We start from the raw sequence: 16488 nt of genomic DNA, 5'->3' as shown, positions 1-16488 counted from the left end.
GTATGTTATGCATTTGGTACTGCTGAGTGGGCTGGGTATGGGATGCGGGCATCCGGGATCCTGGCGGTCAGAATCCTGACTAGGTTACCATCCTGATGTCCCAAGGTAAGTATACCTAACCCCTAACCCTACCCTAACCCTCCCTCCCCAATGCCTAAACCTAACCTCCCCCCTAGTGCCTAAACCTAACCCTCCCTCACCGGTGCCTAAACCTAACCCTCCCCCCTTAGTGCCTAATCCTAACCCTTCCCCTAGTGCCTAATCCTAACCTTTCCCCTAGTGCCTAACCCTAACACTCTCCCCAACCCCACTACTTATCTTTGGGATTCCGGCGCGGGTATTCCGATAAGTGTCGGTATTCCAGTGTCGCCATTCTGACCACCGGAATCCCTGCTGCCGGGATACTGAATGTATCCCCTTCTTATTATATAGCTTTTTATAGAGGTTACAGATTTACATTGTGTATGCCTTGTGTTTAAGCAAACATTCTACTATATTCAGGCAATGTTTTTTCCATGTTAAACTAAAAATATAAACATTATTAATTAGCATTTACATCTTGTGCTTATGTTATTTACACATATTGTTTAAACTACTTATAGGCTGCCCTGGAGCAAAGAAGAATGAATTTCTGACAAGTGTATTGGATGCACTGACCACGGATATGGTGCATGCAGTTTCTGACCTGACATCCTCTTCCAGCAGGTAAGATAATGGGAATATTACCAAACTGATGTTAAGCAGTTTTGAAATATTTACTTGTTAAAATAAATATTTGTAGGATTTATGAATAGGAAATTTTGCAACAATCTCACAGTTAGTGAATAATAAAAGGGAGTACAGGACAGGTGTCCTACAAGACAAGAGTTGGACAAAGTTGGGCAATTCAGCTCTTGATAATGACATTTCCCATGATGCTTAGTTACATCACATTTGCAATTTGCTGAAATAGGCGTTAAAGAAATTACTCATCCCTTAGTCACTATAAAAAGACCTGACTGTCAGCCACGTGGACAAATAATCTCTGGCTTCAAGTGTTGATCCTTTAAAAAAATATTTTAACAATACTATACACAGTCATATGGTGTGTGACAGTGCAAACATAAACTTGTAGCACCTCACTAAAGCACAACAGATAAACAGGGCTAAAACATTTGGCTTGAGAAGCGTCTTAAAAGTAATCCTGACAGAATGGAAAAATACAGGTTCAGTGCCAGAAATACCCGCAAGACACAGATCCATTCTATCAGTCTCACAAGAGTGATGTCTATGTGTCAAGGTAGGAAACACATGCAAGCCAGCTGGATTAACAAGCTAACATGGCAGCCAGTCTACAGGTGAGGGAGAGATCTGCTAAACTTAAAGTTGTCGAGCTGGAAAACTGAGGTGAGATGAATGGCTTTATAAAGGAGTTATGTAAAGTTGCTAAAAGAAAACATTAATGTCTGAATGTTTGGCAGTTGTATAGCAAGTTTGTTTCTCAACCACTTGTCTCAGTGAGAAGTTCCCTGCAGGATTAACTGATATGTTTTATATAAACAGATGCCAACAACCTCGGTTGTTGTAGTATGTGCAAATCCATCATGACTCCTGTTTCTACATTTTTTTCAAATATATAACTCAGAAATAAGCTAATTTTGTGTAACCAGGGTATAACCATCTCAGAGGTCTTTTTCAGCAAAAGTGGAAGTATATTAGGCACCATTTAAGAGCAAGATAATCAATTATAGGAGCCAAATGCAACCATAGAGATGTAAAGAAAAGTTAGGTGGCAATTGAATATCTTTAGGTGTCATTGCTACCTGGTTCCTACAGATTCACTGGCCATGATCAATTACAGATTAGATGGCAACAAACAGAGGCATTATTGCCCCTCTACAGCTGAGGAATAGTAAATAAATAAGGCTCATGGTTCTCATTGATTGATAGTGGATGGAAATGGAAATGTATTCCTAATAGCAAATCATGGAATTACTTAGTAGGTATGCTGTGCCCACAGTTGTGGGATCTTGTCATACTTGTTGTTTTTGGATGTGTGATGGGGCAAATAGGAAGCAGGCACAAGAAATGTGGAAGTGAAACAGATTGAGAATAGCAAGCACAGGAAACAACAGAAAAAAGAGCAGGGAAGAGGGTTAGTGTACAGAAGATGAGTAGACTGGAAGCAGAGGAAATTGGGTAAGAGAGGATAAAAGTATAAAAAGGAATGCTGAGGCTACAGTACCATAAAGTAAGTTGTGCAGCGCATGTAACTGTCTGGAGGGTCTCATTCATTTGCTGTGGATTGTGCTGGGTGATTAAGGAGTGACAAACAAAAATGGCAGCTGCTCAATCAATCCAGCAGTACTAATCAGGTGCATGAAAGGGAGGGGTCACACTAAGTAGAAAAAGGAGGGGGATTTAACCCCCTATTGTACCTCAGCATACTGAATAATACCTGCAACAATATATGAAGACTATATGGTCATAGAAATTCAGAGATATTAGTTGCATGCATTTGCAAATACATGGGAGGCTGCTGGGCCACGTCACGGCTTCTCTGTTACCAGCAGTCCCTAACACTAAGGGGTTCACGTCCAGGGCGCAGTGCATGACCCCAGGACCCCCCCATGCCCTGGGGGGGTCCTGGGCTGGATGTTTTTTGGGGTGCACTGCGCCCTGGACGTGAACCCCTTAGTGTTAGGGACTGCTGGTAACAGAGAAGCCGTGACGTGGCCCAGCAGCCTCCCATGTATTTGCAAATGCATGCAACTAATATCTCTGAATTTCTATGACCATATAGTCTTCATATATTGTTGCAGGTATTATTCAGTGTGCTGAGGTACAATAGGGGGTTAAATCCCCCTCCTTTTTCTACTGATTAAGGAGTGAGCAAGTTCAGCAAGCCCTAGCAGAGTTGCCCTCTGTAGAATGCAGAGTACATGATCTTGGGGGGTCTGGCTGGTCTTGGCTGTGGTTATGATCTGAGATTTAAGTACTGAAATACTGTCTGTATTGTCGATCAGTCTCTATTTATTTATTTATTTATTAACAGTTTCTTATATAGCGCAGCAAATTCCGTTGCGCTTAAACTCTATAAGACTTGTATAGTTGTCTTACAGCATAACACAAGTATATGGGATAAGTACTGTGGAATTACAGAGGGCTCCTGTACTGGGCAAACATCATTAGGTGTACCATCCCTGCACATTCCATCTGCTTATTTTATTACCTAGTGTTTGTTATGTGTTTCTGTTATTACACACAATCACATTAATATATTCTATGCTGTAATAACATGCAGTAATCAATAACTTTTATTGGTTGAAGATTATGTTAATACGTGAGTGAAGTGTGCTGTGTAATAGAGACATTTCTAGTAGCTGGCCACACCATACTGTTGATGATTGTTCACACCTTGCAGTGGCATCATTTTATTGTAATGGTTAGCGTTACTGCATCACAGCATTGAGGTCGTGAGTTCAGTTCCTGGTCATGGTGTATCTGGGTGGAGTTTGTATATTCTTATGGCATTTGCGTGGGTTTCTTCCAGTTTATACCCACACTCCAAAACCATACTAGTAGGTTAATTGGCCCCTTACGAAAAATTAACTCACGTCTGTATGTCCATGTGACTGGAAACATTTATTTATTTATTACCAGTTATTTATATAGTGCACACATATTCCGCAGCACTTTACAGAGAATATTTGGCCATTCACAGCAGTCCCTACCCCAGTGGAGCTTACAATCTATATTCTGTATCACATGATCACACACATACACACTAGGATTAATTTGTGTTGGGAGCCAATTAACCTACCAGTATATTTTTGGAGTGTGGAAGGGGACCACGAGCACCCAGCGGAAACCCACGCAAGCACAGAGAAAATATACAAACTCCACACAGGTAGGGCCATGGTATGAATTGAACTCATGACCTCAGTGCTGTGAGGCAGTAATGCTAACCATTACACCGTCTGTGCTGCCCGTAGATTGTACACTCTAAAGGGTGTTTGGGCAGTTATGAATGACTGAAATATTCTCTGTAAAGCTCTGTGGAATATGTGTGCGCTATATTAATAACTGTTACTATATAAGAATAAATTATATATATATATATATATATACATTATATGATATACACAACTGTTTACATGGTTTTCTAGGCTTAGAGCTTAGCCAAACAACGCATGGACTTTTCAAACTTTTTAATGGCCTAAATATAGTAAATCCACCAACAGTGACCTCTCACTTTTTTGCTAAGTACGCTAACACTAAATTATTAAATCATCACCACAATATGTATAGTATACCAATATCATTGTGCATCAGATGTGTACACTAATTCTGCTGCTTTGTTTACATTTCACATTAGGGTTTCAGAACCAGATCCTAACCATACCTTGGAAGAAAGAGTTGTTCACTGGTACTTCAAGCAACTTGATAAAAATTCAAATGGAGATATTGGCAAAAAGGAAATCAAGCCCTTTAAGAGATTGTTGCGGAAGAAATCTAAGCCCAAGAAATGCGTGAAGAAATTTGTAGAGTATTGTGATGTAAATAATGACAAGTCTCTGTCAGTCCAGGAACTAATGGGATGTCTTGGCGTTACTCAAGACGATGGTAAGGCAAAGCTAAAGAAATGTTTTCACTAAAAATATAACTCTTTTTGTACAAATGCACAAAATATTTAGCTTAGTGTATTATAATATTTTATATAAACATTTAGCTTATTTTACATTTCCATTTGAACATACTGAACTATAGCATGGCATTTACTTGTAAAAAACAGATTACTACATTCAGGAACATTATGGCATATTACCCCTTTTAATTTATATTATTACAGCTACTGAGCTCTTGTTCACACCTGAGAGATAGTAATGCACATTTCATGCCTTGTTTTACACATCAAAAAGGGCATTCAAAATAGGACAGATTACTTTCTATTGCATAGTTTGCTCCGTTACATTCTGGAATCTTAAAACTGAATTGGCATTTGTAGCACATAGCATATTCTGTTTGTATTATTATTAACATATAGGTCATCCATTACATTTATTGGAGACCTTCTCAAAGAAATAAATTACCAAAATGTAAGTTTTGATGTGTTGAGCAAACAAAAAAAGCAAAACATGTTTTTATTATAAAAATAATTATTATTGCACACATTTCTAAAACAAATGTAATTGCTTATCATCATTTTTGGAAACATTTGTTTTGGGCTGGGGTTTAATCTCAAATTACAGTTCAAAAACCTCAAGTTCAATTCTCACAAATCTCTAGTTTAAGCACACTGTGATAGCAGATAATTACTCTGCAAATGCATAGATGTAAGCAAGGTCTCTGTGCTTAAAACCCTTCTTGTACAGTAAGAGTTGTTTTATTTCTTTATAGCTCAATTAGTCTAGCAGAAAACTTGGGTGTGGTATTTTTGTTCGATATTCATGATATTGACATTCATTATGTCAACATGAGAATGTCAACAGCAATCCTAACAGCAACGCTAACCCTGACCCTAATGGAAATGTTGACATTATGACCATGTCGGCACTTCCAATGTCCACATTCTGTCAATGCCGACAATTGGCAGGTGTCGACATTAATTATGTCAATATTTTATCAGGGCCTTGATAAAACTGTTTTCAGTGAAACGTCTGTCGGCAATAGCGTCCAACTCACCGTGGTTGAATATGTTGTGTTAGTATTAATTGAAATTACCTACAGTACAATGACATAGGGAGAGAGCTTAGGAATACAAATTGCAGCAGGATACGAGATTTGATAATACTTGCTGAACATGATATGAACTGCCGGTCACTTTGAAATATAGGTGTGGAGGAATTAAGAAACAAGATGCAAATTCATGCAATTAAATATCTTGTCCACTTTCTTAATTAAAACATCAGCTGCACATAAATGGAGATCTTAGAAGTTAAATATAATCAATACACAATCTGAGCTTTAACCTTAACTACAATATACTGCATGTGTGTATCCTCTCATTGGAACAACCCAGAACAGTAGCAAGTTCATTAGCTACTGTTGCTGGAAGTTGCAACATAGTAACACTTGAATTGATGTAGCAGTAATTCTGCACATGAAGGAAAATAATATTGTTGAAGTGTCCCATGTGTTATAATGAGATAATAAAAGTATTGAAGCGTAATGAATCTATATTAAAGATCCATTTCCATCTGATAGAGAGAAAATATAAATATTTATATATATATATATTTTTTATTGAGTATTGATGTGTCCCTAACATATTTAACCTAATGTATAAACTATCGACAACTCTGGATATGCAGATCATACTGCTAAAACATGGATAGTCGAACATGAATATGCTTAATCAGTTCTAAAAGATAAGGATACTGGCGAACATACCACAATTAGCCATTTCCCTATGAAAAATATATGATGCGACAGTGATTGCCAAACAAGGGTAACTGTGCTTAGGGACAGTACTGTGTATTTAATACTTAACACATCTCACAGTAATGATACTACATCCTGTTCTGGCACAGTGATAAGGCTAATGGTAAAAATAAGCTAGGCAACTCCTAGAAGTGATCATTTTTTCTATCATCAAGGTACACTAATTGTGATCCAATACTCAGGCTTTCGCATCTATAAAAAAAAATCTTGGACTATCTCTCTATTAGACAGATTATAATTTGGGAAACTAATAAATCATTTAACAAGACATTGGTGGTATACTGTTTAACCTGTATCCATATAAGTATGATATTAAGGAATATTATTTCCTAAGCAAATAGTTCACAAAAATGTATTACAATTAAATTTAAAGAGTAAAAAATGGACAACGAGATGAGTTGATTTTAAAATGTATTATCATATTCATATAGTAATTATCTGTATGATTCATTAGTATACTCTTTTTATATTTCACTGGTGAGGTTTATTTAGAATAATAGTTATCTTTTATACTAAAACTCGATTGTGCACCAACAAAAAGGACAATTCTTTTCCTCTTTCTTTTTACTTTGTGTCTTAAATTCATTGTCTTTTGACAGTGCCCCCACAGTATGAAATGTAACAGTACATTATTACTAAAAAATTGGGGTTAATTGTAATAAAAACTAAAAAGAGATCTAACCTACTAGTGCAGAAGTATTTCCCTTGTCCCTGTACTCCTATAAACAACTGTACACAGATAGGACTGCTAGTACTCCATGTGTCCTGTGTCTGGCTGCTCCCTTAGAACTGACGAGCTGCATGACTTTAATTAGCTAATTTTCCTCCTTGCCCATCATCTAGAGCAAAATTCAGCACAGTGTATTACATCAAGATTACTTTCATTTCCAAGGGCAAGCCATTCCAAACCATATGCTGTATGTATTATTTTATCTTAACATATACCCATATATTTTAGGAAAAAGAAATACAATTTGAAATGATTCTCTAAAATCACAATATGAGGATTTATAGATGGCTTTTTAAAATGAATATGTAGTCAAAATAGATACAGGCACAAAAAGAAAGTCTATAAGACACTCCACACATTATTTATCAGCCCCATTACGTCTTAGGTGAAATCCACATACAAAGAACAAAAGCATAATGGCTGTGCGGGCATGCACTTAGTGGCATTGTTTAGATTCAAAAGGTAAAACCAGATGGTCATTTTATCTTAATGCCTTTTATTCCTAGAAGGGATTAGAAATTTAACACTAGGCACAAATAAATGCGTTTCTAGCAGTAATTGACTGGATGAAAACATTCTCTAGGCAACGTCGGAATATTGACTTGGAACTATTCCAGCTGTTTAAAGTGGGTTTTTTCTACTTTCTTTTGAGAAACCTTTCAGGAATGGACAACAAAGTAGACATTGAGCACTAGGATGAAATGCTGAGTCACTGCATTACATGTACAACTGTGTGATGAACTCCCCTGAGACAAATCACCTCATACACATGCATCAATTCACATACGTATAAACAGTCTGATTTCACCAGTTCATTTTTATTACTTTTGATCCTGGAAAGAATTTGCATCGTCCCATCCAAAAATCCTACACAGCCCTGTTATTAAATTTCTCAGGTAAAAGTAGGGGATTATAAAGAATAATCATAGACCCTCAGTACCCTAATCTTGAAGGATAAGAAAGTCTACAGTACCTTGAAAAAATGTTCAGCATTCAGAATATGTGAAATGATCTGTTTCATGGAGCTGAAAGTAGCAGCTTTGAACTGATACTCTCAGCTTCAGTGTAATGAGACTTTCTCCAGCAGAGAGAATGGAGAATGAAATATCCAGGTTCAGAGAAAGTGCAAAGCAGGGCAGCTGGAATCATTGCTTATAGTGACCTTTTACCTATTAAATGTTTTAGCAATTGACTGTTTATTTAGTGTTTCAGATGAGCAGTTTATTTAACATGCATTGTTAAGGAGGAGGTATGACAGACATGGGGCCAAATGTAATAGGGTAAGAGTTTAGAAAATGTGAGAGTATAGCAGTAATCTCTCACATTGGTCAAGTTTTATCTTCAAAATGGAAAAACATCTGGATGAGAGTTCAAATTGTGAGCGTTCCTTAGAGTCTAAAAACAGGCGAGTTTGTATGTTCTCAGTCTCTTATACATTGGCTGAGTTTAAAAAGTGTGAGAGGTTACTGCTAACCTGTTACATTTTCTACACTCTCACCCTATTACATTTGGCCCAAGGTTTCCTCTGTGTGTATAACAAGAGAATAATACTTTGCCTACTCTCCTGGAATAATACTTTGCCTACTCTTCTGGAATAATACTTTGTCTACCCTCCTGGAATAATACTTGCCTACTCTCCTGGAATAATACTTTCCTTCTCTCATGGAATAATACTTTGCCTACTCTCCTGGAATAATACTTGCCTACTCTCCTGGAATGTCAGAGATCCCGGGAGAGAAGATAACCTCCACTTCTGCAGTGAAGTGGGTTGACGCGTTGGTTGATGCAATTCACTGTGAATCACATCATAGTTTTGTACTTAATATTATCAGGGACACTACAACGTTTTTAGTTGGAGGGCCAATATATAATTTCATTTTGGTGTCCCTAAATCGCTGAATGTTGCCACCTCAGGAGCAGCTGGAGTAACCTGCCACACCACCTACCAGATGACAGAGATTAGTAAGCCAGAGGGGTCTTTGCTTTTGCTGATTTGGCCTCTGTATGCTGACATCACTGCTCTCTCCCAGTCTCCTCACTCACTGACACAACACTGACACAGTGCTACCACCCAGCTTCGGGAACACATACAGCCAATAGAGCATACCTGTACAGACAAGTTGTCCAACCAGCACCGTGAGAGGAGAAGAATGGTTACCCGCGTGCTGCCAGTAGTTGCAGTTTGGCGTAGGGTTAGGAGCTTATGGTAGTGTAGTGTAGGTGCACTGAGCCTCACTCCAGGACTACAGAGACCATCATGAGAAGGGAAGCCAGCTGTTTTCCTAACTATATCAAACCGGACAAATCATTGAAAGGCAGCCCGTGTGTTATGTCCGTCCCTGCATTGAATGGTTGAATGGAGCCCCGTGATCCAGTACCTTGACTGTCGTCCCTCTCAAATGTTGGGGGGGGGGTTGAGATACCCTCTTGCTCCCCCTGATCTGGCACCTATTATTGGCAATTAAAATGTTGGGGTCTAAACTGCAAAGAATCAGCAGCTAAAAGTAGTCCCCCATTTAAACAATAATATTTATGGTATATTTATATATTCCATGTTGTGAAATAGAAGCATTAAGACATATATAATAGTCATAACGTTGAATATAAGGAAGTAAAAGGATAAACAATGTTGGGGACATGTATAGGGTAAATACATAGAGTTATGGACCTTACCTAATGCCCATGAGGTCTTTATCCATGTCTGCCTGGAACACAATCGTAGACATTCTTTAGTAGAAAAAGAACTATACAGATTTATTCCTTCCTTTCATATATGACATACTGTACAGAAATCAATGCAGGAATAAAGAGATGTTATGTTGCAGTAGGATATTTACACTTGGTTCAATATCTGTAATCTGTGAATCAAGAAAAAATAATTTAGTTCCTTTAATTTTTTTTGGCACAGCCCCTAAGAACAATGGTGAGAATCCTTCATCCAACAAACAGGTAAGCGACACTGTTTGTCTCATTTCTGATTTAAATTTGAAAGGCTTAGATATAAAATGCTTTAGTGTACTGTGCAATTGCCATACCCATATGTGCATTTGTTTTAATTTGCAGGAAATAGCCAAACAGATTGTTTTATGCATTTTAGTTTCAGAATTCAACGTATAAATTGCACATAGCTCGCACCCGACCACCTATAGTTAATTTATGTCAGTGACAAGCTTCATGCTAAGGTGCCATATATAAATGGCAGTTCAAAATTGCACCAATGCTGCCTTCCCAGAGCCTAGATACTGTATCATAGACAAACCTCAATCCCAGTGGAGTGGCCAGCTATGTACAGTACTTACAGTTTCAAAGTGATAACTACAGTATGAATGAAGATGCCTTGGCATCCCCACTGAGCACAGGAAACATTGCAGCAGCACAATAGTGATGTCATCAGGTCATTTCTCCGTTGTAAGGAGGCCAAGGAACCTGCAGGGGATACTTTCTCCCCTGTCTGTCAGCATTGATAGATTCAGGCCAGCCAACATCAACAACAGAGACTAACATGTCAATTGTTGTTAATTCTAAGTTATACTGAATCTATCACTGCTGACACTGGGGAAACCTAACCAGGCTCACTGGTTGAAAGAAAATAAAAGGTCAAATGTTTAAAAAAAATGTTTAAAGAGTAGAAAAGAAAATATATACAGTATATATAAGTCTATCATGCCCTCTTTAACATACACATATTCCACATTAATGCACTCAGGAAAAACAAAAATTATCAATGTTTGTGAAGACTTTCTGAAAGAAGCCTTATCTGACCCCAAATTATCATGTAACATTTACTAAGGTACATAAAGCACTTAAAAATGATTCTAGGTTTAGTCAATAAAAGGAAACTGCGACTGTAAAATGGGCTCTATAACGCCATGAATGTGGGGAATAATCCCAGTCATGACCTGTGTAAAGAAACAGAAATGTGTGGTATACTTACCAACTCCCCTGAATGTCCGGGAGGGTATCCAGATGCAAGATCTACAATGTCTACATAGACAATCAATAGATCGACACCAGATGGTCGACAGGCAATAGGTTGACAGGGTCAAAAGATCGACATGATCAAAAGGTCGACAGGACAAAATGGTCGACCGTTAAAAAGTTGACATGGGCTTAGGTCAACAGGGTCAAATGGTCGACATAGTCAAAAGGTTGACACACCAATGGTGGATGGAGAAAAGGTCAAAATGGTATTTTTCATGATTTTTAGGGTTAAGATTTGGGATAGGGTTAGAGTTAGGCTCTTGGCAGAGGGTTAGGGTTAGGTTGCGAAAGCGGACAGTTTAAACAGTTTAAACTTTAAGAGCATTCTGATTGGATAAGACTGGTTTAAAAACCAGGGTAATTGCACAGACTCCTCACCTTGAAAAACCCCACAAGGTGGTCAAAACATGTTGGCAGAGGAGGCATAGTGACTACCTACCAAGCACTAGAACATATGTTGAAACTTCAGGTGGTGAATGTCCGGGCAAAAAACATCTTTTAATCACGCTGTTGTGAGGCATTTTGTCTGGAATCTATCTGGTAGGAGTCCAGCCTTTGCACATTTTATGCACAGATTATGATGCACTTTAACAAATTTTAAAATTTCGTTTTTTATATTTACATGTCTGTTGTTTTATGTCGGAAATTAAATGGTTGTACACTATTATATTCCTTCTCTACTTTTTACATGGTGGAATTAACACTCCATAAAATAGGAGGAAGAGTAAGAAGTGACCTTTATCTGTTCTAGACATTTGGAATTAGGGGCCTGATTCAGACCCGCTCGCGAGTGCACAATGATCGCAAGCGGGTCGATGGTCCCCCACTGCGTATGCATGAGACCCGGCCAGCGATGGGCACTATGTCGCTATGGGTCTCGCACCAAAGCGGGGCAGCTGTCGATTGTTATTGACAGCTTGCCCCGTTCTGGAGGCGGGCAGGGGGGGTGGCTGGTCAAATGGAGGCATTCCCGAAGGAACGCCTGCCGTTTGGGGGTGGCCCCACTGACATCACGAGTGATGTCAGTGGGTGAGCTTCCGGCTCTATTAGAGCCGAAAGCTCACTGGGGCTTGCGGGAATGAGACTCTACCATAAGGGTCTCGTCGCAAGCCGCAATGGTTGTGACCATCGCGACCATCACCTGGCCACTCACTAAAGCTGTGGGTGGTCACCCACAGCTTAGCGAGCGGCCAGGAGGCCGTCTTTAAAAAAAACAGGGACGCCCTGATTCAGAGCGAGCGCTCTCAAAGAGCGTCCGGTTCTGAATCAGGCCCCAAGTTTCTTGGGAGCACACATATGTTTACAAAGAAACCACCAAGAGATTCATCTATGAAAAAATAGAGACGATTACCTTAGATGTGACGCGAGCATCAATATTAATTCACTCACTTTCAATATACTGCTATATCATTTCCTGAGCCAATTGGTGAAAAAACTCTAGAGTGTTTTTAGTGCTGGTAGCTCAACCTTCGCAGATTGGACTCTATCTTCTTTTCTTTTAAATTGCAGGTGAAGAGGACTTACAGTAATTAAATCCTGTAACAATTTTTCTTTCACTAGACAATAAAACTCATATCAAGTCACTCATGTATAATCAATTCAGGGAGAATACCCTGCTGACATCCATTTACAGCCTGCCAGAGTTTAAAAATACCTTACGCCCAGGCAATATGATACAATTATATGTGCTCCATCTCTGTAGGTAAAATGGACTTCTTACTTTCAGGTATGCATTGTGGTCAAATGTCACAAACAATTAGCATAGTTAGAATTGACCTTTTCAAGTACAAGCAGACTGAAGAAGAAATACTTGTCCCTTCTTATCATGCTTGTACAGCCCACATCTGGTGTCATAAGTAACATTATCAAAGACTGTATCGCATAAAGTTTACAGTAATACTCCCCAAACACCCTCTTGTATCATACAGACTATCATCCAACCTGAAACAACTACTATATGTGGAGTTCCCTAAGTGACCCTAGGAATGAGGAACTCTTGTGTGAAACATACACACACATATACAGTCAGGTGCATAAATATTGGGACATTGACAGAATTTTCATATTTTGCCCTCTATTCACGACCACAATGGCTTTGAAATGAAACAAACAAGATGTGCTTTAGCTGCAGACTTTCAGATTTAATTTGAGGGTAATTCCAAATCAGGTGAACGGTGTAGGAATTACAACGGTTTCTATATGCGCCTCCCACTTTTTAAGGGGCCAAAAGTAATGGGACAAACTAAACAATCCTAAATCTAACTCACTTTTTAATACTTTGTTGCAAATCCTTTGCAGGCAATTACAGCCTGAAGTCTGGAACGCATAGACATCACCAGACGCTGGGTTTCATCCCTGGTGATGCTCTGCCAGGCCTCTACTGCAAATGTCTTCAGTTCCTGCTTGTTCTTGGGGCATTTTCGGTTCAGTTTTGTCTTCATCAAGTGAAATGCATGCTCAGTCATATTCAGGTCAGGGGATTGACTTGGCTATTGCATAACATTCCACTTTTTAGCCTTAAAAAACTCTTTGGTTGCTTTTGCAGTATGCTTCAGGTCATTGTCCATCTGCACCATGAAGCGCCGTCCAATGAGTTCTGAAGCATTTGACTGTACATCACGCAATATATCTACTAAAGGTTAAATTCAATCGATTTCAAATTGATCAACATCGATGTTGGGTTTCTGGTGATAAATAATTTCTATCCCTATAACTCGTGAACGTGCATTGACCCGGGTTTTTTGCTATGTGTGAATGCAAACGACCAGGGTCGAAGTCCCGGGTCCACGAACCTGCTCTGTACCAGGGACGGGGATTGAGGCCTGGGAAATTCACGGGTTGATAAACCTGTGTATTTCCCAGCAGACTATTTATTTTTTTTAAGTGTAAGTATATGTGTGATTTAGCCCCAGAAACACAACATCGATGCTGATTGATTTAGATCGCTTTGAAATCGATTGAAATCAATTAAAACCGACCTTTAGTAAATGTACCCATAGAGCTTGGGCAATTTCAAAACACAGACACAGGGAAAAGCATGGTATTATAAATGTATGCAAACATTCAGAACCTGAATTGTAGCCTCAATAGTTACAGAAGAAAATATAATGAAACTGTGGTATTATCCTGACTTGGTGTTATTTTCTCTACTCAACATAAGTTCCAAGACTGTTAACTGTATAAAAAGTATTTGCTGTCATATAATGGTCCTCACCCCACACGTAGAGAGGTATAAAGCAAGAGATTTTCATCTCCAGGTCACTTGCCAATTCGGTTGACAGATCAATATCAGTGCATCTATATTTCTGCAATTATTTTTAATCCAAAGCTAACAATGTAATTGCTTTGTACTTGTAAGTACTTGAAATGTATTAATATGTGGAATTTTAGATTCTATAAAAAATAACAAATTGGTCTTGAAAGTTTGTGATTTAAATATTGTCAGTAATTTGCTGTAATTTCACTTTCTGCAGCTTCTGCCAGTTTCAAACGTGATCCCTTTTCTACCATATGCTTTTATATCACCTCTTTGTTACAGCATGATTGCATGCAATTGCTGCCTTTATAATACAGTTTTCCTTGTTTTCCTTTATACAAAACATGATGATTAAACCTGTAAAAATTAGAAAGCAGTAAACTGTAACCCATTGTTGTACATTACACTTTCTCAATATCGATACTGAGCTGATAAAGTGTTTTACAGCCTGTTTTCTCTTTAATTATTCAATAAAAACATTGTGTGGAAAATAATTATTTAAGTCTGTTGGGGCGATTCAGTTGTTAAAGCGACGGCTATCTTTTTAAGGTGCCGGACTTAGTATTTCAATTGTTGGTCTGTCTGTGCGCGATAGCCGTCAGTGATAGCATTTCTGCTCGCACCCTCAGGAGGGTGCCAGCAAAAATGAGCAATAAACCCACAGTTAGGGCACCCTAACAGGACATTGGATGGGTTTAGTCGTTTTACACAGCTAAACGCGGTCTAACAGGGCGTGAAGATGGCAATAATTATTTAGTGCCAGAACAATTGAATTGCAATGGTCCGAATGCTGACATTGACCATGCTGACATTCAGCACGTCGACACTGATGTTATGTTGACATTGTTAGAATGTAGATATACTGTTTTTCCTGTGGTTCTGACCCAAACTGCAACCCTAACCCTAACAGTTAACCCTCATGGAAATGTCAATATTTCACAGTTGTCGGCAATAATGATGGTGACATTTAACTATGTTGACTTAATCAATGCTGACTTTCTTCTATTGACATTCTGAATGTAGACATTGTGAAAAGACAGGACCGGCAACAGAAAACTTGGAACTCGGTACACTCATATCTCTGGGGCCCCTCCCTTAGGATCCAAGCAGTCAGAATCCAGATGCCGGTATCCTGACAGGATTAGGACCCTTCCTCTCTCCCTACCCCTAACCCTCTGCCCTGATGCCTAAACCTAACCTCCCCCCTTAGGGCACCCTAAACCTAACCCTCCCCCCTTAGTGCCTAAACCTGACCCTCCCCCTAGTGCCTAACCATATCCCTCCCCCTAACCCCACTACTTACCTTCGGGATCCCAGCTGTCGGAAATCCGGTGTTGGCATTCTGAACGCCGGAATCCCCATGGTCGGGATTATGATTGCATCCCGTCAAAATATCATAACCTGTATGTAAACCCTGAACTGGGTCACTGTATGCCAAATTCTGCCTGTAAATAGATATCCTACTATGTGCTGACTGCTCCGGTCTAGACATGACTATAAGCTTGATGTGCGCGCTGGCTGGAGGTAATCATTAAGCTCTATGTGGCATCATTTCCGGTCTGGCACTTCTAATGTATCCACTAACAGCCGGAGCGCACTGTATCAGTGTAAATGGGCGTGATGAACCTACCGGTCCTACTATATGATATTATAAAAAGATTTTTTGCACTTTAAATTTTAGTGTGCTGGTCTCTAACTCCTATATGGGTTAGTGTAAAATAAATATATATATATACACACGCATGCATACAGGCACATATATATATACACAAAATGGTGGTATACGGCGCTAGTCTTATCCTAGATCAGTTGTTTCAAATGTCTGTTTAGACAATAGTCCATTCAATATTTCAGTCCACTTTAAATGCACTCCCCTGTATAAAGGGGTGGCTGCTCTTCCTCCCAAACGGCTGTAGTTCAACCAGCTCCAATAGTAATCTGAAAAAAGGTGGAAAACAGCACCTCCTCGTGCAGTAATTTTTAGGTACAAGTAAAAATACTTCACCAGGACTTATTACCCTCTATGTGCTGGAGGTGTACCTTATATGGCGGACTACACCACTTGATAATTCACATGTAATGACTCCAATAGCAAATC

At 39.0% G+C, this 16488-nt stretch overlaps 1 protein-coding gene across 1 annotated transcript in view; it reads left to right on the top strand.

Annotated features, from left to right (window-relative positions):
* The window catches only part of SMOC2 (SPARC related modular calcium binding 2), a 424404-nt gene that overhangs the window by 393852 nt on the left and 14064 nt on the right, over nt 1-16488 (top strand). Inside the window, exons 10-12 of the mRNA XM_088448976.1 lie at nt 603-705; nt 4358-4605; nt 10062-10102. Of these exons, the coding sequence (XP_088305102.1) occupies nt 603-705; nt 4358-4605; nt 10062-10102 (392 nt within the window). The remainder of the gene's footprint in view (nt 1-602; nt 706-4357; nt 4606-10061; nt 10103-16488) is intronic.

This window comes from Taudactylus pleione, unplaced genomic scaffold, assembly GCF_031769625.1.
Source record: "Taudactylus pleione unplaced genomic scaffold, aTauple2 ptg000473l, whole genome shotgun sequence".
NCBI lineage: Eukaryota > Metazoa > Chordata > Amphibia > Anura > Myobatrachidae > Taudactylus > Taudactylus pleione.
Note: the sequence above shows the minus strand (reverse complement) of the source record. Positions and strands in the feature narration are given on the sequence as shown.